At 37.6% G+C, this 27,984-nt stretch overlaps 1 protein-coding gene across 2 annotated transcripts; it reads left to right on the top strand.

Annotated features, from left to right (window-relative positions):
- Window positions 1-10: 10 nt before the first annotated feature.
- On the top strand, window positions 11-27,834 carry PAIP1 (poly(A) binding protein interacting protein 1). Of its 2 annotated transcripts, XM_041489324.1 has the most exons (12): window positions 11-226; window positions 1,594-1,711; window positions 5,033-5,214; window positions 10,472-10,660; window positions 13,964-14,076; window positions 17,668-17,779; window positions 19,352-19,477; window positions 21,563-21,669; window positions 23,650-23,767; window positions 23,901-23,955; window positions 24,568-24,661; window positions 26,291-27,834. In XM_041489324.1, the coding sequence occupies exons 2-12, from the start codon at window positions 1,681-1,683 to the stop codon at window positions 26,328-26,330; spliced, it is 1,167 nt and encodes a 388-aa protein (XP_041345258.1). In that variant the 5' UTR covers window positions 11-226; window positions 1,594-1,680; the 3' UTR covers window positions 26,331-27,834. The 2 variants fall into 2 exon arrangements, with proteins under 2 accessions (XP_041345258.1, XP_041345259.1); XM_041489325.1 differs by lacking the exons at window positions 11-226; window positions 1,594-1,711 and adding an exon at window positions 3,403-3,587.
- Window positions 27,835-27,984: the final 150 nt, after the last annotated feature.

Raw genomic sequence — 27,984 nt, 5'->3', positions numbered from 1 at the left:
GCCAACCCGGAAGGACTGAGGGGCACGCGGGGGTCGGGCGGCCGCGTCACGCGGCGTCTGAGGGGCGGCGGCGAGGGGCTGGCCGAGCCCGCGGCGCCGGCAGCGGGAGAGCGGGACAGACGCGCCCAGCCGCGCGTGGCTGGCCACGGCGGGGAGGCGAAGGTCGGGGCTGGCGAGGAGACGTGCTGAAACGCGCGTGTTGGACGTGGGGCTAACGCCATAGCACGTAAGTGGTGTCCTCTTCCTTATTGTTACTTCTTAAATGCGTGATAAAGCAGCGAGATGTCGGAGTGGTAGGCGCAGTACGGGCACAGAAGATGGGGAGCTGTGTCAACTTTGGACATTGGCAGGAATTTCTTCACAGAAAAGGTGATTTGGTATTGGGATGAGCTGCCCGGGGAGGTGGTGCAGTCGCCGTCCCTGGGGGTGTTTAGGGAAAGGTTGGACGTGGCACTCAGTGCCGTGGTCTGATTGTCGTGCTGATGTTCGGCCAGAGGCTGGACTCGATGATCTCAGCGGTCTTTTCCAACTTAATCGATTCTGTGCTCCTGTGATTCTATTGAAATAATACATGGCTGGATGAAGAGCACATGGGGATGGAGAGGCAGTTCCAGAGGACAGCCGGCCACGCTGCTTATTGCCTCCGTACATTGTCTTCACACCGTCCTGCATATGTTGTCTTACTTCACACGATCTGTGGGTTCCATGTATGAGGCGTATTTTGGGTTTTTTTGGTGGTTTTTTTTTTTGGTTTTTTTTTTTTTTAAATTTACTGAAGTCTGTGTAGCTGCTCATGCAAACTACGTGTTGCTCCTGGAGATGACACAGCTTCCAGACTTGTAAATGGTGACTTAGCAAGTAAAGTTAAGCACTGAAAACATGAGAGTTACCCTGAAAATAATTAAGAGGATTCTCTACTACTAAATGTTCTTTACTATGCTTTTAAATAAGCTTGTGTGAAATCTGTAGAGCTTTAGAGCTATAGATTTTGCCTGTGGTTTATGTTTTGGCCTCAATAACCATTGACTCCTACAACAACATGCCTCATCAGTGTGGTAGGGATTGGAATAATTCCAGCTATTAACAATAAATTACATTTCAAAAGCTAGAACCAGCTCTCTCCCTTTTTTTTCCAATTAAAAAATATGTTATCAGCATTAAAAAAAATTAGTTCATGTAAAAATGCCTGTGTTCTGAATGGTGAAAAGGTTACGGTGTGTGACTTCTTGGCACCAGGCACTGAAGGTGTGTGTGTGGATTTGGTTCTGAGCTAAGTTTTAGGTTATTAAGTAAGACACTTAGGACAAAGCAGGTATCTCCTAGTGGCTGCCTAGAAGTGTTCATAATTGTATTTGGTGAAAGTTTTGATCCAGTCATTGGGTGCTTAGGTTAGGTCTGTCTAGTTTAGTGATCTCAGGGGTTCTGCTGTGTGGCCTCAGAGGCCTGAAGTAATTCACAGGACTTCAGCTACTCAGGCCAAAACCATCTAAGCATAATGCCAAGCAGTCTGAAGGGGTGTATTGTTGTAGGCAGTATTTGGGGCTTGTTATTTTGGAATTAACTACCTGATTATTTTTCTTAATTTTGTTTTAGGTGTCTACACTAGGGAGAGGAAATTGGGCTCCTAGCCAAACGCGGCTGTGTTCATGCAAACTTAAGTAGTGCATCTGTAAGAAAAATATGGATTTGGGATCACATTCCACCTTAAATGGTAAGTAGTTGCCAAACGGTTATTAAATTAATATAACATAAAACGTCTGCTAAGTGAAAAGAATTCACATGTATGTCCAAAAGTGAAAACTTGTCTTGTTCAATAACTTAAGGCACTCATTTCCTCTTAGGTGTAAACTTTAAAGAATGAGATTTGCTAACTCGAAAGATTGGCATATTCAAAATTGGCATATTCTCCATTAGTATATAATGATGGAGAATTTAATTTTTCTTCACATTAATGTAAGCTTTTAATTCTCCTCCTGGTAAGGCAAAGTCTACAGATGTTGACAGAGGTCACAATATAGGCATTAAAACTGGAGCTGATAACACAAGAACACTGAATATTTTTAATGGAGAAATTTAATCGCTAATTTGTGATCTTTATAGAATTGGTAATGCTGCTTGAATTAGTTTTGAGAATGGTTAACACAAGTGAAATATTATAATGTTTTTTTTAAGACTCATTCAAAACATCCTGCATCAGCTCACTTTCCAGTTGCAGAATATAAATTTGTTAGTTTACCATTCTATATTTCCAGAAGGGTTGCCTAGGAACAGTTTCCCCAAGAGCCTCATTAATTTTAAGTTGTGACACCTTTAATGTCTGGCCACCTTTTTATCTTGCCAAAAATCAGTCCAATTCATGCCTTGGGGAGCTAATATTTTATACCCTGCCCCTCCCCTGTTAATAATTGAAAATGGTAACATGTAATAATAAACCCAATAGGTACCTGACTTCTAAAGGCACCATTTTACAATCCAATTGGATTTTTTTTAAATACAAGACAACACTATCGTAATTTTTTAATAATGTTTCATACATACCTGTCTATTTTTTTCACCCCTTCATGAGTGGTGAACAGAGCGGCACCCAATGCCACACAATCTTTTGATTTTTTTTTTGTGGCAAGAACAAGTGGCAAGGACGGCACAGACCAGACTGTCCAGGGAGACAAAATATAAACTCCCACAGCAGCATTAGTTGAGGGGGTATTTGTGACACACCAGATTACACTTGCCCTCCTCATCTTGAAAGCTGATTGTGATAGTGAGTTTGCAAAACAATGAGAGCAAGACTTTGGACTGAAATTGAAGAGTAGATTAATTAAATTGTAAATGGACATGTGAGTTGAACCATTCTCAGTTTATGTGATAATATTAGGAAAAATGCATTACACGGACCATGTTCTTCAGTTGGTTCCTGCTGGTGTGGAAGGTGGTTGTTCAATATTAAATCAGAAGAGCATTTGTTACCACATCATGCGTAAATTACGCATGAAAATATATTTTTCTGAACAAACATAGTTTTATGAAGTAGCCCTAGCCGTACAATAATATGGTCACGATGGAGCCTCAAATTTATGGGGTTAAATTTAGAATTTCGCCTGTAGCTTTTCCATCCCTCTGTGGTGTAAACAGCTGTGTATGCACAGCGTGGCTTGATGCACCTGTGGCTGCAGGTCTCCTGTTGTAGCTGAAGCCTTGGCCCTGCCACGGTCACCTCGCCCTGCTGGTTACCGTGGAGATGCAGTCGCAGGGAATACGGTGCCTTTGGAAACGCCGTTTCCAGGCTGCAGCGGGCTCGGGGCGGGCGCGGCCATCGCGACGCTGCGCGGGGGTGAAACCGAAAGTGCGGGGCCGGGGCGGGCCCGCGCTCCGCCCGCCCCCCGAGGCCCGCCCGCCCCGCGCGCCGGGTGCCGGCCGGGGCCGCGGGTCCGGCGCGCCGGAGAGCGGCGGCGGGGACCGCCCCGCGGGCTGCGCGTCCCGCGGCTCGGGCTCGGCCGAGGAGCAGCAGCACCAGCCGGGCGGCCTCTTCCCGCAGCAGGAACCATTGCGGCCTCCGAAGACGGCGCCCCTGGGCACCGGGATGGCAGGTACGGGCTGCTCTCCCCGCTCTTTCTTTTCGCGGGGCACCTGCGCAGCTCCCCGCCCGCCGCGGGGGCACCGGCCCCTGCCCTCGGGAGCGTGGTCCTGTTCCCGGGTGCGCGATGCGTGCACCGCGCTGAGGCCGGGCCAGCGTGCTGAGCCCTGGGGGCCGGCGGACACCTGGGTGACGAGGGAGGGGTAAGAGGAAGAAAACCCAGGAGAATCATCTAATGCGCGGCGCAGTCAGCTCACCACCTGCTGACCGATGCCCAGCCTGTCCCTCAGCAACAATTGACAACTCATGGCCAACTCCACCCCAGTTTATATACTGAGCGTCACATTCTGTAGTGTGGATTATCCCTTTGGCCGGTTCGGGTCAGCTGTCCAGTCTTTGCTGCCTCCCTGCTTCTTGTGCATCTGCTTACCATCAGAACATGGGAGACCCATGTTACTGACATTTGCCTCATACTGAATCCAAAACATAGTGCTGTACTAGCTAGCAAGAAGAAAATTAACTTAATCCCAGTTGAAACCAGCATACTGGTTTTAAGTACAAGATGGCACTACTGTAATTTTTAAAATAATGTTTCATATGTACTTGTCTATTTTTTTCACCCCTTCATGTGTGGTGATGGACCTGAACCAGGTAAAGGTGTGATGATGTATTGCAGCTGCTTGCAATACTCTCTGTCCTTTCCCCCCTTTTGTGCCCCTACCTACATCTGAGTGTGGTTTTTATCCATCTGTTAATCTGACTGCAGATGGTCTCAGCCTTCCCCCTACTGAAGAATTCCAACCTATTTGCAAAAAAAAATAAACCCAACAGTAACACAAAGCAATGTTTGTTGGTCAGCTTTTTCAGGTAGGTATCAGGTTCTGTTTTCAATAAATTTATGAGCTAGTCTGTAAAGAGAGGTTTGGAAAATAGTGTTTTAAAAATGCTTCAATTGCATGTTTTGGCAAATGGTATATAAGAACAACAATGGCCAAGTCTCCTTGAGCATTTTGTTGAAAATAAGTGTTGGTCAAAATCAGTAACGTCTGTCATTTATTGACGTTCCAAATGTATCTTGTATTTGTATCTAAAATCTGTGAAAAATTACAGGATAATCAAATGTAATATAAGCAGATTTACTCTTAGACAATGTGTTTACATTGAAAATAAGGTTTTTTTCCCATCTCCCCTTTTTTTTTTTCACCTGCACAAGAGCACTGTTTACTTTCTATCATGTACAAAGACATGTGGAGTGTGCTTAAATGAACATCCATATCTAAGAATAAACAATAAAACTTATGTATTTAAAGTGAGCCTGTGTATTTAAAGGAAGTATATTTATGGTAAAACCATACTTTTAAGTAAAAAAACCCAAACATATATATTCTGTGTTTACTCTGTGTGAATACATACTAATTTAGTGATTTCTAAGACAAGCTGTTAACAAAAATTTTTCAGAACACCTGCAAAAGACGGGAATTTCATCTGGATCACAAGATAAAGTTTCAGTTCTTGATTCTGGACCAGAAATGGCTGAACCTCAGTTAGCTGTGGATCCTGTAGCAACATCAAACTTGTCTGCTAAAGCACCTGAATTTTATCCATCAGGGTACAACCAGAACTTCAATCAGAATTTCACAGTGAGTGTTTTAACTTCATTCTTTAGTATGTGCCAATTTCCTTGTATTCAAATTTATAACATTTTCTTGAAATCTTTTATGTCAAATAATTTGAATTCTGTATTTGCTGAAGGGATTGCAAAAATTCTGATTATAATCTCCAGAGATCCAGCCAGGATGTTATGTGATAATGGATGAATATTATGATGTACATGCTGCCAGATATTTTGCCAAAGCTTGCTGTGCATAACCATATTCCTTTTTGACTACACCAGGCGTTGATTGCATTCAACATGAGAGTAAGCTGGTTTTTTTGGTGACTACCTGTGTTGTAGTTATATCTATACTGCATTTTAAATGAAAGCGTAACTTCACTTCTATGCAGAATTCACTGGGAGAGAAAGCTTGAACTTTAGCTTTTCTGAGCACAGGCTTTGCCTTTCCTGAATTTCCTGTGCCACAGGTACCATTCGTCATGACTGCCTAAGCTGCTGTACCATCCTGTGTCATCAGTGGTGTTGTATCACCAAAGGGCAAAAAGAGTGTTAGACTCATTCCTACCAGTTACCTACCAACACACCTAGTAAGAAATGTATTTCCAGCCAGACTCAGATCAGTTTGTAGGCATCATGTAATAACAGCTGGTACTTCTATTTTCTACTCCATTGTCTTCCATGTTACTGCTTCAGTAATTCTACTCCAGAGCAGATCTCTGTGAATTCTTGGCATATCCTTTTGTTACACAAACAGTCAGACTCTGGTACTATATCTAAACAGGTGGGAACTTTTACAAGTACAATCAATGATTAAAAAAAAGGGGGATGCTGAATCAAATTTATTTTTGATAACTGGTAGAAAAATATTTCATTTGAATGCTGAATATGGTGGTTTGGTATTTTGAAATCTTTTCCTCACCAGTAAAATTGATGTTACCTTAGTGTTACCAGCTTTGCCTGTTTACTGAATGTAATTACTGTCCTGTATAATAAACGCCGCAGCCAATATACTGTTAACAATGCCAGTGTGAACATGTTTTGGTGGATTGATAATCTGGGAGAAAAAATATCTTCTTTGCCCCAGCACTGGTTACATGTTTTCTCTATAAATAAAGAGTTTCAGTTTCTAGACAGAGATAAAACCCAAACAACCTTTCCAATAGCATTCATAGTGCACTCTTAAAACTGTGGAGTTTCAATGACAACAATGTTGCTTTTCAGCTGTTTTGCAAAAACACACAAGCATGTGGGAGTTCCTGGTTGCTATGTTGGAATATGCTACGAATGTGACTCATCTATTAATAAAACTACCTCTGAAAACATTAGCAAAACATGTTGCAGGGTTTTTAATCTAATTAGAATACGATGCACATAAAGCAGTGGTATTTTTCTTTCCTTCTTCACTATTAGAAAATCTGTTATTTTTTTAGTTTAGTAAATGAAGGAATTTTATAAACTGGGCTTAATTGTCATAAAAAATTTAGCACACTCTACAGTTACTGCACACATTACTGATTTTAGCACTCTTACTGATTTTGACCCTGAGTTTTAAAATTTGAATCAAAACAGAGTTTTGAGAAACTTCTTTTTTTACTTAAAATTATTACTTTATAGCTTCCATTTGTAAAGATCCCTGACATTTTAGATATGAAATATTGTATTTCCCTCATAAAATACACAGTTATTTTGCAGTAGCAAAAAACATTTATTATTTTTAAAATAGTGTTGATTTCTTGTTTGATTATGCACCATTATAATTACTGTGTCTGTCCATGTAACATTTGCTGTTAGGTCAGTTAATTTCCAGTCTTTCCAGTTTTGGATGCTCAAAACTATCAATTACCTGTGAAGATAGTTTAAGGAGTACAGCTTACAAGGTTTTCTAGAATTTTCAGAAAAACTTTACCAGGACTTTGAAGAAAGGTCTCCATGGAATTCTCTGTTTGCATACAGAGTCCAACCCATAGAAATTGTAGATGTCTGCAGCAGAACTAGTGACTAGATAGGTTTGAATTTCCAGTAGGAAACACCAGATTTCTTCCTTGGGATGGCTGTATGATAATAATATGGCTGTCACTCCATCAGATGGGCATAATGACATTCTTACTTCATAGCTTTGGGAGTGAGATTTTTGTTATTTCAGGGTTCCATAATCCTTCCCTCCTGCTTTTTTCAACTTCAGTCATTTCCATCAGAAGACCAAGCATAAGAGTGCCACTTAACCTCATTCAGCATGAATAGGTGGTTTTGCATATGCAACAGTCTTTTTGTGCTTGCGTTTGCAATAACTTTATTGGAAACTTATTGAGTTTATTTAACTAAAAGGAAGAAAATCTTGTTCCTAAGAAGTCTGAAGAAAAATCAAATCAATGATAAGTTACTAGTGACTAAGTTCTTAAGTGGAAATGTGAATTTACTAGATAAAGGAAAACAGCAATGAGCACATATAAGGAAACTGAGTAAGAGCAGATTTGTCTTGTGAATCTTTGCTATAGACTTTGTTTTATCTTTATGTATATCACAGGAATTCTAGTACCAATTTAGCCTTCTACTCTTCTGTATGTAAACTCATGAACTGACACATAATAAAAGAGAGCCAAATCTGTAATCTTTTCATCAGTTACTCTTTTGCTGGAATAATCCAGGATCCCACCCTATAGCTATCAAAGTTTAGAGAAAGAAATTGGAGCACTGGGTTGATGGAGTAATTATTGAAATTAACTGAAAATTTCTAGTTTACTTTTGTGGCTTTAAATTATAACTTTGTAGTGATGTGTAATCTTACAGGCTTCTGTTAGCCAACTCCCCTCGAAAAATAATCAAGAGCCATTTGCTTTGTTTTCCTTGGCTTGATACATTGCATGGTTCTACGTTTATGTTAAATTTTAAAATCTGACAATGAGACATGCAAGTACTTTATGTCTAGAAGCTATTGGGCTAAATTTAGTTAGTTTTTAAAGTATCAATTGCAAATTTTAATAAACATGTATATTTCTGAATTTCCAAAGTACTCATTTTTCTCTCCCATTTGTTCAGTTCCCTGGAGTAGTTACTGAAACCTAGACTTCTTTTGAAGTTGCATATTTAGTACAGACAGATGAATATGATATAGAGTTTAATTCTCTGTGTTTAGGCTCTTAATTACAAACTGAAAATAAGAGTATACAACAGGGACACCAGTATACCAAATGGTACTGGGATCCCTTACAACACAAGGATGTTCTCCAAGGCTGGATTCTTGCCAGGAGAGTGTGAGAGGAAGATACCTTCCTCTCTGCTGAAGGAGGATCTTGTAACAATCTGATGGCTGTCAGAAGAAGCAGCTTCTTTTACTAGCTACAGCAATTGCATGCTCTGCAGCCTGGCTGGAGAGTTTTCAGACAGGTTATTTGGAGAGATGCTAGTTCAGCTGTATGTGATTAAGCTGCAGTAGCTGCACAGTAATGTAATAGTTCTGTGAAACAAACTAGTTTTAAATTTATTGTACAGAGCTCCTACTGGGCTGTTTGAAATTGCCTTATAAATGTTGATTTTTCTTTAGTGAAGCAGAGTATGTAGCAAGTCATACATAGGCCTGTTAGCCTTTACTTTTTGGATTTGTAAGCTCCAAGCCATTAGAATCATAGAAGACTTTAGGTTAGAAAGGACCTCTGAAGTGCCTATGCTCCAGTCCTTAGGTTGTCAAAGGCTTTATATAGTAATAATTGCCTTTATTTCCATAAACCTATATTTTTTTTTTGTATTTCTGGTGGGCAACATTAAGTTGTTTAGTCTTTAGTGTTATTAACTGGCATATCTTCTACTAAAATATATTTTACTTTTGTTACACTGATGTATGTCCCACCTCACTAATTATGATATGTCTGAATGATTTTGGAAAGTCTGCTTTTTTTACCCACACATTCTTCACAAGTCATGAAATTAATATCAGGATGTGATTTTCAACAATGTCTATCTTGTCTTTCTCATAATTCATATCCAGCTAGAAATTTTTCACAGATCCATGTTGCTTCTCGGTAGAGGAGGGACAGGCATTTAGAAGACAAAGTCATGAAAAATCCCTACTGAGGGAGTAGAAGGGGGAGGGGGACAATATATTTATAATCCTTGTCGATATATTTATGTACACTAAGTAAAGAAAAAATGCTTTATCATTTTAGCTCAGCTTTACCCTAGATACCCTTTAAGCATTTTTAAATTGTAGAACAGTTGAGAATTCTGATTTTCTTTACCTTACTCTTAGGTCTTGAATTGTAAGTCATTTTTTTTTAGAAGTACCACTTCAGGCTCCTTCTTGCATTTCTGAAATATATGAGATGATTTACACAACCTTTTGTGTAGTGTGACAAGACTATTTACTTGTACTGTGTTACTACTAGTGACATTACAAAGTATGCAGCTTTCTTTGCTATTCTCTTCATATGCCTGCATTATAGTCATCTGGAACAGTATTGGCTTTAGATACTCTCACATAGATTAATTTCTGAATGGACAAAAGCTGTTTCATTGGTGGGAGCATAAATATCAATAAAGTGATACTGGGTAGCCCCTCCTCTGTTTAGAGAGCAGTTGTGTTTACTGTCTTGTCTGGTTTTAAACCTCCGTAGCTGTAAGTTAATGCAATTCAATTTGAATAGTTTCATTTCATGCCTTGTAATTTTGCATCTTTTGCCAAGAGACACAAATACCCTGACTTTAAAATAGCAGTTTTTCTGATTATACTTCTTACATGGGAACAGTACTATGTATTTATTGTATTTCTCTAATTACTCTCCCTTCTGCATATTTTTGGAGCACTATACATGCTATCTAAGGTCAAAGTACTTTGTTTCAAATTTTCCATTCTTTTTCCTTCTGCGATTCATAAATCCACAGTACAGTTATTGTCTATACCAGGAATGGGTGTTGAGCCTCAGTTTGGTAGTTCTACCCTTAACAGATAAACTTACTTGGTTTGTTAGTTAATCTCACAACCAGCTTGGGAAACTTAGTTCTTTATAATCCATTTTTTAATGTATTTTACTGGAAGACCCTAATGTCTGTAAAAATACTTTACCTGGTCTTAAGCTGATTGGACTGCAAGAGGCTTCTGAAGTTTGCACTCCAGGAGGTGTTGGGGGTCTATGCTCTGTAAAAATGTTGAAGTGAACTGTGTAAAATGATCTCTATCAAGTATACAGAGACTCAAAACTAAGGGCTGTATGGTTATTTCTGGAGACAGAAAGTGTAAGAGTTCTTCAAGGTTGTTTTTAAGTAGTTGGCATATTCTTTCACTTCTGCAGGATTCCTCCTTTGAAGATAGATGTGACGGCTATCTGACCCTGGCAGAATATGTACAAGGCTTCCTAAACCACCTCACGGAGCAACCAGGTTGTTTTGAAACAGAAATAGAACAGTTTGCTGAAACACTGAACGGCTGGGTTATTGCAGATGAAGCTTTACAAGAACTTGTTGAACTCATCTATCAGCAGGTAATGTATTACAAGATGGTCATTATGCCTTTGTTACCCAGTGTCCAAGACAGGCATTCCAGCATTTGTTACATAATTGTATCAATGTAGTATTTTAATGATATTTTTCCCTTTAGCCTGAAATACATAGGGAAGGATTTTGCTTAGTAAATTGAAATAGTAGCTCAGATTTGGGATGCCTGAATTCTATACATTTTCCCAGTTTGCTGTTTCCTTTGTTGTGTGTTTGTATCTCCTGGGTAATGCACTACAGTTGAAATTATGCTACTTAATTAAAGGAAGTTTTATTTTAATTTTTGTTAGTAAAGATTGAAGAAACTTATGCAATATTTTACACTTTTATTCTCTTGTGCAAGAAAAAAATATTCTTCCTTGTCCTAAGATACTTCTAATTCCTAGTTATTTAAAAAATTAAATTCATACCTACTGTACGCGCCATCCTTTGGGAAATACCTCTTTAATGCCAGTCTTTTTTCTTTGTTTGAAATATACCTATTTCAGAACAGCATAATTGGAGAAAATAAAAGCTCCTCTAAGGGTAGCAAGGTCCAGTCCCATTGATGGCCATGGAAATGAGGACAGAGGCCTTGAGCTGAACTCTGCACTAATTGAGGGAGCCATTGGAAAGAACAGCTTAATATGTGTTGCTTAGCAAATGAGCTGCTGTTACTGTCTTTGGGCTCGCTGCAGAAAAGGAAGCCATGCTTCTGGCTTGCTCTTTATTGTGTTGGGTGTCTTTCATATGTTTGTTGCTTTCAAGTTCTACCTTGAATAAAAGTAAAAAAGCAGACTTTTACTTAAGTGAAGATACCAACAGAATATTTTAATCTGCTGTATGTAGAAGTAGAATGACTGGTTGGTCATTGCACAGAACTGTAGAGTCTCAAGTTTCTCATTATTATACAGAATTAATGCAAATTTGACTGAGACCGGTTTCGTTAGACATGATGATCACCTGTGCTGCATTTGGCAGCATCATTTTCCCATTCTTTATTTGAACCCATGGAGGATAGTTTATTGCAAGGGAAAAAAAGAAGAATTTATGCTATTTATTTTAAATACATTGACTTGCATTTAATAGAAGTCTTCAGTGTTGCCTCTTCCTCTCTGTCCCCCTTTAAAAACAAGTTCAGCATTAGGGTTTACTGTGGCTTCCTCAACTCAGAAGTTCAATGTTAGTCTGAAAAATTTACATGAAAAGTTTACATTAAAAATAAAGCTTAATGACAAAAAGCTATGCTAGTATCCAGAAGCATTAATTTTAGATACCCTGTGTGTTAGGCTGGCATAGTGTCTAAGGAAAGCCAACTATACTTACTATTCTTCTGTCTTGAGCAGAAGGTCAAGCATTTGTCTCCAGGTTTTTCACAAAACAATTAAAATTGCTGTAACTTATAAGCATCTGCTTCAGTGATGCAAATTTGACCCAACTAAGCAGATTTACAGATGCTAGGTTTGTAAAGGAAATATACTGAAATGAAGTAAACCCAAGTCCTGTAGGGTCTTCCCATCACCTCTGTGTAAAGTATGTTAGCCTGTCTATAAGTAGTAATTATATTCTTATTTATGTTTGCAGAAAATGAAGTGCCAGTTCTTTTGTCTTCCAAAAGCTGGACACTGAATTCATGGTTTAAGAACCTTTACTGTTGTCTAGTTAATGCAGTAGATTGTTCCTGTTAGAACAACTACAGTTTCTGAAGATACGCATTGGTAGATTAGCATTCATGCTCAGATTGTGACTTTTTTGAATTGGAGATAAAGCTACCAGCAATAATTGTTCCAAGAATATGATTTTGCAATGTAATGATTGATTATTAGGAAGATATAGGGTGGAATTTTTTTTTTTTTGTCTGTGTGCGCTATGCCAGATCATAATACCTATTTCAGTGTTTGGTGCAACCACAAGTACAGACCAACTAATAAGGAAGATAATGTAGATGAGGTTTAAATAATTTGTGTAGGTGTTTGGGTGTTAAAGTTTTTGTTTGCTGGGGGTTTGTTGGGTTGGGGTTTTTTTTGTTAGGAAAAAGTATTAAAAATAGGGGTACCTCTTCTAGTCAGAGCAACTGATTGAACCACAGCATCAAAGTCTTTTTTTGGTAGTTCACTTGCCCCTTACTGGAAAGTGAATTCCATTTGTCTGTCTTAATTACTTAAACTTGCTGTATCTTCCAAAGACACTTCATTTTTTTTTTCCAGCAACTCTATTCTCATAGTAGAATTATGTCTTTTTCTCTACCTGTAAGAGGTAGCTAGATACAATTGCATTAACAAGACTTTTTTTTTTTTTTTTTAAACATGTTGGAACAGCTCAAACATATCTGTAGCACTGATAGATGATCAAGATGTAAAAAAGATATTCAAAGATTATAAAGCCAAAGGAGAAGTTTACTGAATTCGTAGTATCCTCATTTTCTTTTGGGCAGAGCTGGTGAAGTTATTTGCAGCAGAAACTCTTTTCACTGAAACTACATCTGAGAAATAATCTGAAACTCAGATGTTGTTAGAGGAAGCTTGAAAATGAGTGAGCAAAATAAATTTCCACCTCTTTAAAGTTTGAATTATCAGATGAAAACAGAAGATTTTTGCACAATATCATTCCTATCACCTTTTCTTAGATGACATAAGTGTAGATGTTCAGCAGTAACAGGACTTGTTTTAAAATAAAAAGAATACATCAAGAGCTGTTAATTGTAATGGTCTAGTCTTACTCGCTGTTCAGAAGTTTGCAATTTTGTAGATTGCTGGAGCATGTATGGGAGAAAGTATTTCTCTTTGCTTGCCTTGTTCTTACACTCTTCCCTTGGGTATTAAACATGGCAAAAAGACATTATGGAATAAATAGCTTATAGACTAAAAGAAGATAAATTTTATGATGTTGTTTCTATGTACTCATTGTTCCTTCAGAAAGTATGTGTTCTTGAAAAAGTGTCTTAATGTCCAGGGTTGATTTTTTTCGTATAAGCAGTCTGTAAGTGACTTTGAGACACTTTTCAGTTGTATGTCACAGTGCAGAAGTAGAGTTACAGGAAGACACATGACATAATGGTGGTTGTTTTCTCAGAGCCACAGAATCACAGTGTAATGAACTTTTAAGTTCTGGTGAAGTGCATATATCAACATGCTAAAGCAATACAAAAGTGAACACGGCAAATAGTAATTATTAAACATTAATTTTCTGCTCTTGAGTTGTCTGATCAACATTAAGTAAGTATGGATTTCAAAAAAACTTCTAAAAATATTTTCTGATAGCGTAATCATTACTTTTATAAATAATTTATGTTTACGTTTTTATTTTGGAAGGCCACATCTGTCCCAAATTTTTCATACATGGGAGCACGGTTGTGTAACTATCTATCTCACCACCTAACCATTAGTCCACAAAGTGGGAACTTCCGACAGTTGCTGCTTCAGAGGTCAGTATCAGTCACTTTAAGCCTGTTAGTCTCTTCAGTTACATCTTCCTGGTTTGTGTGTTAACTCTTTCTGTTGCATACGAAGAGATACTTATTTAAAATAGTAGTACAGATTGAGGAGTATCGAAACACAGGTACATGCTGAGTATTGAACACATGCATCTTAAAATATTTTTATATTTTTAAACATAAAAATAAGACTCCGTTTGAAGTTCTGTGGGTTCTTTTGAACTGAGTATATTAGACTGATCCCCAAAATAGTGCAAATTGAAAAGTTAATCTACTTTTAAAGTATACTAAATGCACATATAGGTACTATCCTTGTCCTTTGACTCTTGCCAATACTTACTTAATTGTGGTTTTTTAATTAGTGCTTTTGGTTTTTGCCTCCAATTGCTGTGTAAGGTTTATTCACTGATGGGCTAACTGACTTTGTATCTATGAAATAGTTGTATAAAATCCAGGAGGATAAATTTCTTCAGTTTCAGTTACTTCAGATTTCTGGGGACCACAGCTTAATGATGATTAGACTTTGTAGTTGACAAAAAATGCAACATTTTTAAATTGTTACATATCCTCTCAAATATTATTGCATGATATTTGAAGGAGTACTGTCTTGGACACTTTTTTCCCTAAATTCTTCAGAAATTTGCCTTTTGTTTAAAGATGTCTGGCTTTCTAAGCCTCACGTTTGCCTCTTATTTGAAAAGTTTTTACTTATTCCAGCAAAAGTGTGATGAACTTCTACTGTAGTGTATTTCAATGGTCTTTTATCCTGAGTGGAATGTTGTGGTTTAACCTGGCAGGTAGCTAAACAGCTTGCAGCCCCTCACTCACTTCTCCCACCCTCCCAATGAGATAGGCAAGAGACTTGGGGACAGAAAAACTAGTATTCATGAGTTGAGATAAAGGTATTTTATTAGGACAGAAAAGGATGTGAATATAGTAACAATGATAAAAGAATTAGCATATATAAAACAAGAGACACACCATGCAGTTGCTCACCACCCAGAATGCCCAGACGGTTCCTGAGCAGTGGCCTCTAGGCAGCTTTCTCCCTGGTTTATATGCTGAGCATGAGGGCACATGGGATGGAATATCTGTGTGGTCAGCAGGGGGTCAGTTGTGTCTCCCCTCATCTTCACCCCAGCCTCCTCGCTGGTGGGCTGCAGTGAGAAGCAGAAGAGTCCTTGATGTAGTGCAAGCACTGTGAAGCAAAAGCTAAAACCAGGGCATGCAGAAGCTGAAAACACTCATTTTTCTCTCTTTTTTTGTTGTTTTTCTTTTTTTTTATTGTTGTTAGTTTGTTTTGTTTTTTGTTTCAAAGTCATTGCTTATGATTTTTTTTTAACTGTGTGTTACTTGAACATGATAGGAAATCCCTGTTAATGTTGCACATTCTGGTTCTTGGTTTTGAAGCAAACCCAATGGATAACATTAATGTTAGCACCCTGAAGCTTTTAATTTAAAGTTGCTGATGTTTTGCTTGCTAATATGGATGAAATAAGGAGCGGGAAGCATGTGTGCAGGTAAACAACCTAATAATGTGACCACAGAGAGGTCATCTTCTGAAGAAACGTGTTTCCTGGGCTGTTGGTGTCCACTCCGACTAGCTATAGACCTTTGCCCACACGACACTTCATAGAAGTGCTCTCCTCCACGTGGGAAACATTGTCCTTTATTCCAAGACACACATCAGGCAGACAAACTCATGGGAGAAAAGAGAGCGTTCCTTGGCAGAAGGGAGCTTTTATACCCCTGGGATGGGGACAGAGGGAGAGGTCCACAGCCAATGGGACACCAGTGAGGAGTGGCTAGGGGAGGGGTAACCCAGGGTAGAGACCACCAGGTGGTACCTGGACAGGTGAGGGAAAGGCCATGTGATGGGGAAACGGGGTAACAAACCACATGATATAAAATAAGCTATACAGTGCAATACAAAACTATTCTGTGCAAATTCCCAATCACCCAGTGCAAGAGAACAACTAAACTGGTGCACCACAACAATCTTCTGTTTCTCAACAAAGTTTCTACCTGAAACTTTGTATTTCAACTCTTAAGACTTTTCAGTTTCTGCACTTTTTCTCTATCCATTACACAATCATTCAGAATACATTAACATTTGTCTGGGTTTCCTTTTATCTGAAATATTTTTTAATTTTGTTTTTGTACTGTTATGTAAACTTGTGTATTTTTGGCACAGTTTTAAATACTAGAAAAATTACTTCACTGCCATAGTATGTTAATCCTATTTTTGTATTTATATTTAAATTATAGAATCATAGAATTATTTGGGTTGGAAGAGACCTTAAGAATCATCTAGTTCCAAACCCCTCTGCCATGGGCAGGGAACCTTCCGCTATACCAGGTTGCTCAGAGCCCCATACAGCCTGGCTTTAAACACAGGGATGAGGCATCCACAGCTTCTCTAGGAACCTGTCTCAATGCCTCACCACACTCACAGTAAAAAATTTCTTCCTAATATCTAGTCTAAACCTGTCCTCTGTCAGTCTGAAGCCATTCCCCTCTGTCCTGTCACTACATGCCCATGTGAAAAGTCCTTCTCCCGCACTCTTTGGGGCCCCTTTTAGGTACTGGAAGGTGCTACAAGGTGTCACCGATGCCTTCTCTGCTCCCTGCTGAGCATCCCAGCTCTCTCAGCCTGTGCCCGTAGGAGAGATGCTAAGGCCCTATGGTCAGCTTACTGGCCTTCCCTGGTCTCACTTGATATGTCTGTGTCCTCCCTGTCCAGAGGACCCCAGCTCTGGATGCAGTGCTCCAGGTGGGTCTCAGCAGAGCAGAGGGGCAGAATCCCCTCCCTCCCCTGCTGCCCACAGGGCTCTGGATGCAGGATACAATTGGCTTTCTGGGCTTCAAGCATGCACGGTCACATCGATCTTCTCATCACCCAACACCCCAAGTTCTTCTTGGCAGGACTGTTCTCAACCACTTCCCTGCCAAAGCTGTTCTTAATGCTTGGCATTGCCCTGACCTGTGTGCAGAACCTTACACTTGGCCTCGTTGAGCTTCATGAGTTGCTACAAGGCCACCTCTCAAGGCTGTCAGGGTCCCTGTCCTGTGCCATCCCTTCTCTCTAGAGTGTCACTTAACACCACTCAGCTGGGTGTCATGAATGATGTATTACTGTCACTTAACATGGCAAGATAAAGAATTAATCAAATAAGTGTAAAGGCATCTAAGACAATGTGGTAAGCATCCTGAAGAGGGGAACATGTCTACTTCATTTCTTCGGGCATTGGCTGCCTGTGTTACTGTTGCACATCCTGGACCCGTATTCCAGTTGTAAAAATTGTGTGACTATTAATTTCTACATGTTGTAAGTTGTTCTATTTAATTTTACTGCATTAGATATCTCAGTGCTTAAAGACCTAATTATCTAATCATGTGTTTCTCTAAAATGATACAAATCCACTGTTTCTTTGTGAAGGCCTCTCATTCCCTTCACAGATCATACATCCCAGCATTCAACTTTCATGCAGTTCATAAGTTCTCAGCATTCCTTTAAATGAGTAGCGTGTTACATATGTTGGAATGACTACAGATGGTGTAATTGTGCTTCAATTTTTACAGGTGTCGAACGGAGTATGAAAACAGAGATGAGGCTACTAAAGGGGATGAGACTACTAGAAAACAATTTCATGCCTTTGTGCTGTTCTTAGCTGAACTTTATCTTAACTTGGAGGTAAGAAGAAAGTCAGGGGTCTCATGGCTCTTCATACATTTTTTCTTGTGTGTAGGTAAACGGTGACGTGGACTATAATTTGGGGTGTTTTTCTAAAGGCAGAGGACAGTAAAGTAAAAGAACTTTAGAACAGTTTCATTATAATGCTTTTGTCCAAGAAACATATAAACAAAAAAGGACAAGATCATTAGAACTGTATAAAAATGAAAGTGTAAGAATTTGTGGGAAGAGCCAACCACAAACATCTTTGAAATTAAGCTTTTATTTTCTTTTACTGACAAAACCCCTAGATGGCTATACTTAACCAACATATTAAATATTATTAAATGCCCAGCAGAAGCAGATCAGGATCAAAAACATGTTATTCAGTATTCAGGTGCTAATAAGAGGTGTTACCAAACCCTTGAGGCAGATGTGAGAATCCGCAAAATGAAGAATTAAAAATGCAGACTTTTAAAGGTACTTCTTCTGATGATTGAGTTACTGGTGCATGCATGAAGTATGCAGTCTTGTATTTAGCAACTTCATGCATGTATGACATGTTCAAAAATATGTACAATTTTTTTTTTTATTTTTATGCCTGTGCATTCACCAAGTTCACTTCTTGCTGTAATGTAGTTAAAAATACACATATAACTTGATTGTTTCAGTGGCTTGATTTAAGCAAACACTATAAAAATGTTCTGCTGGCATGAGGAAGATCCTTCTCTAACTCTTCCATTTTTGGACCTTAAGTGGTCCTTGAAATCTACTTTTCACTTGCTAGAAGAAGAAAATTAAGATTTTCAAAGACTTTGGAACAAGGGAAGTTGTCCATTTGTGGAGTATACCATATTCCTTGGAGTATACTATTTGGTTTTAAACCATTTTCTGTAATTTTTTAATTATATAAAGACTGCTTTCTAGAACTAAGCTACCACTGCTGTAGAGAATAGGTAATGCAGTGTGGAAAAGAGCATGAGGTTCTGGGAATTTGGTTTTTTGGACCATTAGGCAGGCATTTGGTAGCTTTTCTTAGCAAATTGTTAGAGAAACAAAATTCTAGACTTTCATTATTATGCCAGAATTGCAAGGAGATTATTCAGAGTGAGTTTTCCACTGACACTGAGCTGTGTGGTGCAGTCAGTGTGCTGGCAGGAAGGGATGTCACCCAGAGGCACCAAAACAGAGGCTTGGGAGGTGGGACCATGCAAACAAGGTCAAGTGCAAGGTACTCATCTGGGCCAGGCACAAATCCAGGCTGGGTGGAAAATCAGTCAGGAGCAGCTCTGCTGAGAGGGGTTTTGGGTGTTGGTGGATGAGGACCTCAACATAACATGCATCAGAAGATGCATGGCCAGCAGATTGAGGTAGGTGATGACCTAGATGATGTTTAATGTCCTTTCCAACCCAAACCATTCTATGATTCCGTGAAAGTCTGTGCTCTAAAATGGTTACAGTGTTTGGCATATAGATGCCAACGGTGTTGATCACAAACCAAATAATACAGTATTCAACAGAGAAAATGTGCCCAAATTAATTACTAAAACTTAAGTATTTTGAATATTGGAGGGGTTTTTATATGTTTTGCAGATTAAAGGAACAAAGGGACAGGTTACACGGGCAGAAATTCTTCAAGAAGGCCTTCGGGAATTACTGAATGCACTCTTTTCTAATCCTGTGGACAGTAATTTGATATGTGCTGTGAAACTGCTGAAGGTGAGACAGTAGTTTTAAAAGAAAAAAAAATCAAGTTTTTTAAACTGCCTAGCTTTAATATAGGGAATAGTAGGGTAAATTCCAAATGAGGAAGTATTTGTAGGGGTTTATACATTACAGTATTAGCAGAGCAAACTACTTTTTTGTTTTCCTTAGTACCATTTGGAAATTGAGCCAGTAAAAAAAGTTACAAGATGCTCTAAAAATAAATTCAAGGCCATTTGTGTACAAATGAGCAATAGAACTGAAGTTAAATTGCCAACAAATGCATGGTTCCCCTAGATCTCATTTTGCTGCTTCTGGTGTGGGAGAAAACTGTAACCAGTCTGAATGAATTGTGATATCTTAGGTATGCTGTGTGTTCTGAGGGACACTTGGCCATTGGGGTCCACCACTTTTTGTGGCAAAAAGTTCTTAATATCTGTTGCTTCATTCTGTGCTGTGTCATTACTATTGTAGAAATATATAAGTTTCTCTTTCATGTTGGGAATAAACCCCTTTGCTCATAACCCATAGCTTTTCTTGTAAAATGGTTAGCCACTGTGTAAGAGAAACTCTTATCTTCACTAGGTATCATTATACTTATAGTTGGGAAAACAGTTTAAATTAGGAATGAAGGGTAAATGCTAAATAGTATGTTTCTGAAGATTTTTGGTTGACTTACATTTTTTCCTCATTCTTTACCCTTCCTCATACTCCACTGCTTCTCAGCCTGTTCTATCTTGAATTTCATTTCTGACAGCTTCTTTTGATATCATAGAGTAGGGAAGAGAGATTTTTGTAATTTAAAACCTTCATTTGACGTTTGGATGTTTAAGGAGGTTGCTTGACAGCGAGTGTTAGATTGTGCTCAGAGAGCACATTCACTCCTGTGGTCAGTCCTTATGTTGGCAGTGCTTCCCTGAGGCAAGGCCCATTGAGGAACCTTTTTAAGCAGCAATACACAAATCAGGAGGCTTTACAGTGCAGTAAAGAGGAAGAAGAAAACCAGTCATCTAAATTGTTTTATGACACATTGCTATATCTAAAAAGTGTTACAGAACAGAGACTGTTTTTTCATGCAAGTGTTTTCTGATGTTTATAGTATCCACAAATGTTGAATATATGTAGCTAGACTGGGCTGCCTCGTGAAACCTTGGTTTCACTACTGAAGTAATAAATGTCTCATTTTATCTTTCCCATTTAATACAGTGATAGAGGTTTTTCTCTGTTTGTTGTGCAATATGTTTATTTTTAACTAATCTTGATGCTATTTCCTAATTATCCAGGATTAAGGTGAGACCACTGTGGAATACTACGAATGGCAAGCAAATGCTGACCAATATACTTGCTTTTCTCTTGGGATTTTATCCCTTTGTGTCATTAAAAAACCATTCCAGGCATTTTTGATCATGTAATATTTATGCTGAGGAGATTGCTGTTAGTGGCAAACTATTTTTTTTTCTGATTTAACTCCTCCTGTGCAATTATTGGGCAATGAAATACCTATTCTTGTAGTAAAAAGCTTTCATCCACAGCTGCTCTAGACTGCTAAAGCTTTCCTGACAGCAGCTTTAGCCTCATAGACTTTGACATATTAAAGTTCAGGTTGGCTTCTTCATATAATCCTGGTTTCCTTTATATATACCCAGAAGAAATTCTCTGGCATGTGTGATGCTGGTCAAGTTGACAGAAGTGTTTCTAAAGCTCAATAAAGTATTTCCTTTTGTCATATAAACTGGTGGAATCAGCTGCAAAAATAAGATTTAAAGGAAATAAATGATGGTAATATGTACTAAAATCAAGTAAGATCTGACCAATGTCACTGAAGAGTTGTTTTGAAATCATATTTCAAGACTGAAGCAAGTGGTTCTGAACTTCTAGGTAGCATAAATATTGGACACAGAGCTCCTACACTGTCTGTAGTTTAAAATAAACTATTTATGAGAGCTGCTAATCTGTTTCGCAAAGAGATACAGGCAGCTGGGAGTGTCAGCCACCAGGTAATCCAAGTGTCTGTCATGAATTGTTGCAGAATCTCTTAAGTTGACTGTTTATTAAGGATTTCTAATTTTCTTTAAAAAAATACTAATCCCTTTTCTTTAGTTGACAGGTTCCGTTTTAGAAGATGCCTGGAAAGAAAAAGGAAAGAATGATATGGAGGAAATGATTCAGAGAATTGAAAATGTTGTGTTGGATGCAAACTGTAGCAGGTGAGAAGATAAGTTTATGTGCAGTGTTTTGTTTATATGAAAGAGAACACCTTGAAAAATCTTCAACTATAATGAACAAGTCCAAAAAATTATCTTTGAAACTTATATTTATGAACATTAACATGTTGTGTGTGTAGGTAATTTTCCATGTAAAAAAAAAAAAAAAGATGTTTTTCAGTTGAAGGGTAATGTAGCTTTTTTTGCAGTTGAGTTGATTTTGTTTTGGGGTGGGTTTTTTGTATTTTAGTTCTTAATAGAGATTCAAGTTCCACTGTTCAGTTGGGGTTTTTTAACCTATTAGGTCTCAATGTCTTCGGTAAGTGCTTTAGGCTCTTCAAGCAAGTATATACAAAGAGAAAATAGGGGCAATATCTCATAGTTTATACTTTCAGTTTTGAATTGAACAGCCTTAAATACATACAAAAAGTACTAAATATGTAGCAGTATTAAATACATACAAATTACTATAAATGTAAAGGCAAAATGAAATATACTTTGTGGTTTGATTTTTGTTTGGGTTTTTTTTTTTCTGGAGAGCGTACCTGTTTGGGAAGGTCTTAGCTTTAATCTGGAAAAAAATGAGTGGTTGACTAATGTATTAGTAACATATCAGTAGCTGACTATTATCAAAAAACTGTTATAAAACCACCAGTGTGCATGAGGTTATCTGATTCTGCTGTGCTTCATCCTCAGCTTCTTGCAAACTTACTAAAAACTTGTAGAGGACTCAGACACTGATCTGTTACCATATGGAGAGAGGCCAAGAGTGGCTCATAACATCTGTGTGTTGTAACTGAGGTGACCCCAAGGAGGATGAGGAAATTTTTGCTTCAGGATCCAAAATAGACAGCACAAGCTGAGGCTTCAAATATATAGAACAACAAACAAATTTTGATGCCTTTTTGCTGGTCCTAAAATCATGAGCCAGACACAGGTGACAAAAAGGGGTTATCTTACAAGGATCTTTAGGTGCTCAACTCACTGGTGGAAAAGAGCTGAAGATGAACACCAAGCATAATGTGTGTACAATTTCTGTATGTTTAGCAAATTAGCATAACTGACAGGGATCCCCAGGTAGAGACATAAGTGGTGAGGTAATTCCCCCCCAGGGCAACCCTTTCTGAATTCCTCCCCCGCTCAGATAGGAACTAAACTTTGTTTATGGAAATGTGTCTGGGACAGCTGGTCTCAACCTTGGCTTCCCAGAGAATAACCTTGGACCAGTGGCTTGGAGCTGCTGAGGAATTTCTTCTGTCATTCTGTCTAACAGAGTAGATAAAATGCTAGCTAGTAGATAAAATGCAAAAACTGTAATAGGCTACGGAGCTATAAATATACATGTAAAGAATATAGAGAATATATTTTTTAAAAGGCAAAAATCAATTTGGCATCAGTTTCAGCTGGGAAAATAACTGATTTTTTATTTTTTTGTATTCTTTAATGATACTCTTCTCCATAAACTAGCTTGAAAGAAGAAGGAATTTTCTCTTATTTTAGGGATGAAATGGGTGTTGGTATCTAAGGTATGGGGGGCATTACTTCTTACTTTTGACTAAAACATTTCATTATGATGAAGAAGACCAAAGCTAGGAGCATAGAATAGGTAACTAAAATAAAATTTGAAGGTCATCTTCCTTTTTTTCCCAGTATTATCCTTTTATCAAAAAGCATTGTGTTCTTCAGCTTGTACTGCCAGGTGTGGTATCTCAGTAAAAGCTACAGAAATTTCCTTTTTCATGTAAGCTCCTTACTTAACAGCCGAGGAAGTGGAGAGCGTGAATATCTCATAATTGGCACAGAAAGCATCTAGACTTGCAGTTGTAAAATTGAATTCAAAATTATCTACACAATGGACCAAATATTATCCTTCTTGAACTTGTTTTTTTGGATGGATTTAACTATCTTGTATTTGCACAGTAAGAGAAGCCAAATTTCTTGCTTGGCACAAAACATTCTAACTGTTGTGCTTCTCTATTTCAGAGATGTGAAACACATGCTTCTGAAACTAGTAGAACTGCGATCTAGTAACTGGGGTAGAGTTCTTGGAACAACTCCACATGCAGAAGCTACCCCTGAAAATGACCCAAACTATTTTATGGTAAGAATATATGGACATTTCAGTTCCTTAATTCATGTGAATTTGGTTTGATTCATAGATAATTGCATTACGCAAAAGTACAAACCTCTTTCTCTCTGAATACATATAACTTTCTGTATGACTTTATTTTTAGAATGAACCAACGTTTTACACTTCACTACCGCAAGGAAAGACTGCAGCAGACCCAGGTATGGCACAAGTTCACCTTACCTGTCTTCTCAATCTTCTTTAATAAGTTGTAATTAAGTTTATGGCCTGTTGAATAACATGAAGTGTTATTCTTCAAGAATCTAAAACCTATGTAACTTAAAAGACAAAATTCTGCCTGAATTCCTGGTTTGGTAGAGCACAGGATTTATTCTGCATTAAAGAAGGTAGATGTTTGAAATGGAGAATGTGCATTTGAGTTCATGTAGCTCAGAAGAACTTGTCCAGTAGTCCACAGCACCTGACCTTTCCAGAAAACCAGAAATATTCAAGTCTTCTTTTGTTTGTCCATTGTAGTATCAAAATAAAATCAAAATCCTTGGTCTCCTTATCTGTAATCTGAGCACAACAGGGCATAACATAATTTGAGGTAAAGACATCTGTCACAACCTTTGCAGTTCTATGAGAAGTTAGCCATCATTCCTAGACATCCATTCATGTCCTGAGAAAACATTGCAAAGGGGTCTTTTCCTGTAAATATGTTTCCTGCCTTTTATGAATTCATTAACCAGCCAATTTTCAAACTTTATGTATTTCTGTTAATTTAGCAGAGTAGTCTTATATGTTACTCAGTCTCATTTTTACTTTGCCAGATTATCAAGAAAAATACCAAGAGCTGCTTGAAAGAGAGGATTTGTTTCCATATTATGAAGAAAATGGAGCAGATCTGTCAGGACCTGGAGAGCTGTATGTTTTTTAGTGACATATTTTTTTAATAATAGTTATTTTTACTGTGATGCTGCGATAGTTTAGACTTAGGATTCCAGTGTTGACAAAAATGAAATTAAATAATGTAATTAAATAATGTAATGTTACTTTGTTACTTGGTTCTACAGTAGATGCATTTGTTCAGGTTTAAATTGGTTTTTAATCACACAAGTTTGAAACCTGTTTCATGTTTATTCTACTGAGTATGGTAATTACATTTCAGATGTAACTCAGATGTTTATGGACATGTGCAAATATACTTCTTCACTTAAGAAAAAAATTGCAAGCAAAATGAAGCACCAAGCCTTCAAGTGTTTGTAGAGAGGCAACCTAAATTTGTTTGACTGATGTGCATGAACATCCCAGCAAGAGATGATTACCGAATTTCCAGTGTCTTTGAAAGGGAGAAAGTGTTAACTTCCTCTCTTCAGCCTAAGGACTATTCCCTTCAATTAGGAGGACTACTCAGTATTCCTGTAGAGAAAAAAAGACAAACTAATGGGAAAAGGGGAAGCAATAGTTAAGAATGTAGTCTGACATTTTGGCACCAGTTTATACGAAAGAAATATGGTCTAAAATAAATTGCTTGAGCTTTTTGCTCATAGAAGAGGTCTTTCAGACCATGATTTGACACACAATAACATTTTCAGTGTTGTTTTTATGTGTGATAAGAGTGCAGGCCTGGATTAGTATTTTTTTAGTAAATTAGAAAACTTTCAGTGTGTACCTAGCTGAGGGGAATGTCAAGAACTTTGGAAGATATATTAGAGAAGTCATCAGAAATCAACAAGCTCATACTGAAGGGAAAAAAAGACCCATGTGAACCTCTGCTTAGAAGAAAAATGCAAATTGAACACAGATATCCGTTAAAAAACACAGCAAATCCTAAGAGTGACATGTAGAACACTCTAAGTAAACCTTCAAGGAAGGTGACTGTAACCTGCTTTGTTGAAGGCTTAAGAAAGCTTAGACAAATGTCTGCTGATTCTCTGTCAGCTATTTCTCATGATGACATCAGGGAGGAGGGTGAGCCTCTTTTGTCTGTAGGCTACACTTCTACAAGAAAGAAGGAACAAATGAGAAATACGTAGCCTACTTCCTCAATGCACAACACTTTGAAGCAAAAACCTTTTCTTACACATTTTCTATGTCCTTCTTTTACATATCAACAAACAGGAATGCAGGGTTTCTATATTAATGTATTCTGTCTTTGAACTAGGATGTTGACCAATCAAAATTACACCAACATATTAGTAATTACGTTTTTTTGTAATTGGATCAGTACAGATGCATTATTAAATTTTGGGAAGCGTGGATTGCATGATTGCATTTTCCATCCTCTTGGAAATTACTTCTGTCTTTTAAACTGGGCAGCGTAAGGTGATCTGAAAAGGTGGCAAACACTGTAGGTATTTGAACATATCTGTGCTGCTTTGAGGTTTCTTTGTTTCCTAGTACCCATTATTTTTTCCTTTTCATTCTTTTTAGGAAAATGTCATAAACAATAGTAATTTGTAAAGCTTTGTTTTATTCTTGACACCTACACAAATTCTAAAAATCTGTTGGCTCTGAAAATCTAACATCTTTGGTAATTTTTTTTCCCCTCAGGTATTTTGATGAGATTGATGATGTCTACCTAGGTCTTTAACTTCTTCGTAATGAAAAATTCTGTCTAGAATCAGAACATAACAGAAAACAGTGAGATGTTATGTATTAATGTTAGTTTATTTAACCACTTTAGGTATGGTTAGAGTGAAGGGGGACACAAAACATTTGTACCAAAATGAGAAACTTGAGTTTCTCCAAGTACTAAAGTTACACTATTTCCATTTTGTTTAACACAATCTGCCAAAAAATGTAAACTTATGCCCTGTAACTTAAAATGTTGTGTATATATCATAGTTTATTTTGTGAAAAATGTTTTTTGAACAATGTTTTGGCTGCAATAAAAATTATTTAAAAGTTATAATTGAAATTAAAATTTAATGGGGAACTGTCCCATAAAACTTCCCTTGAGGAAGAAAGGGAAAGAATAATGATCTGAATTTGCTTGCTTGTTTGCTTTAGTATATATTGGGATTTACTCATCCTATTTACCATATACAATATGTCTTGCATTTACTTCCTCCACTTCCCCCTCCAAGAAGAGTATGATCCAAATAAGAAATTTTTTTTCATGTATATCACAATCATGAAAAGTGGCTTGTGAAAGTTTTGTGTATGAGTTTTTGTTTTGTTCATTTCCTTTTTCTTCTTCTTTCGAAACACACATGGGTGAGGTCTGGACTTTTCCTTTTTCCTGGAATAAATATGTTACATGTTGATATGTGAAAAAGCAAGCAGTATTTTGGAAGTGAGGTGCTTTCAAGATCTTTGGTTCAGATAAGCTTATTTTCAAATTTACAAGAAAAGCTGTTCTGTAATTTGTTGTGTTCTTCAAGGCAATATTAATACAGTTATGCTCTAAGCCATGCTTCTCAAGAGTATGTGCAGTGCTTTTTTTCTTTTGCTTTTGTTTCTAGTAATGTATCTAACATGTCTAACCTTTCCCAATCCTTGTAACTTTCTTTTATTCTTCTAATTTTATGTAGTTTGATTTAATTTTGTAGTTGGAGTAAATTCATATATTTCATAAATGTTAACATTCTGAGGCCAACTGCTCTTTTTTTTGACTCCATATAATCATGTTAGTTTTCCTAGGATGCTCCATTGTTGTTGTTGCCAAACTCAGTTGAACTGTTTCCTGTTACCTGTTGCTGGTTAGACTTGAGTAGAAATTGTTACCAAAAACAAACACAAGTATTTCCCAACAGTTAGCTACTCTAAAGAACACGCATTGTAAATATGCATGTAAATAATTCTGATAATATTTCACTATTAATTGTTTGGTTAAATAAGTTGTGCATCTGCTAGTAGAGTAAGCAGTGGCTGTTTTCTGGATGTTTATTTAACATACTTATTTAGGTTGAAGTTTTGGAAAATAAAATTTAACTAGCTTTATTTCCTTTGGTATAATATCACTACCTTGTCTTCTTGCTTTAGAACAGAAACGATATTTTATCTTCTTGTATCTGTCCTTCACTGAGCACTCCTTTCTCTTCTTCAAAGTACAAATTGCAGGGTTGATTATCTTTTGATTCTTGCTGGAAAAATAAAAGGTATCAAAATGCAGTATGATCATAAAGACTGTATTAGCATTCCAAAGTCTTTAGACTAAAATTCAGAAACTAGAAATGTAAAAACTAGATGACTTTCAAATACATATTCTCTAAGTTGAGCACAATTTTCATATAAAATTTTTA

This window comes from Pyrgilauda ruficollis, unplaced genomic scaffold, assembly GCF_017590135.1.
Source record: "Pyrgilauda ruficollis isolate IOZ18807 unplaced genomic scaffold, ASM1759013v1 scaffold92, whole genome shotgun sequence".
Taxonomy (NCBI): domain Eukaryota; kingdom Metazoa; phylum Chordata; class Aves; order Passeriformes; family Passeridae; genus Pyrgilauda; species Pyrgilauda ruficollis.
Note: the sequence above shows the minus strand (reverse complement) of the source record. Positions and strands in the feature narration are given on the sequence as shown.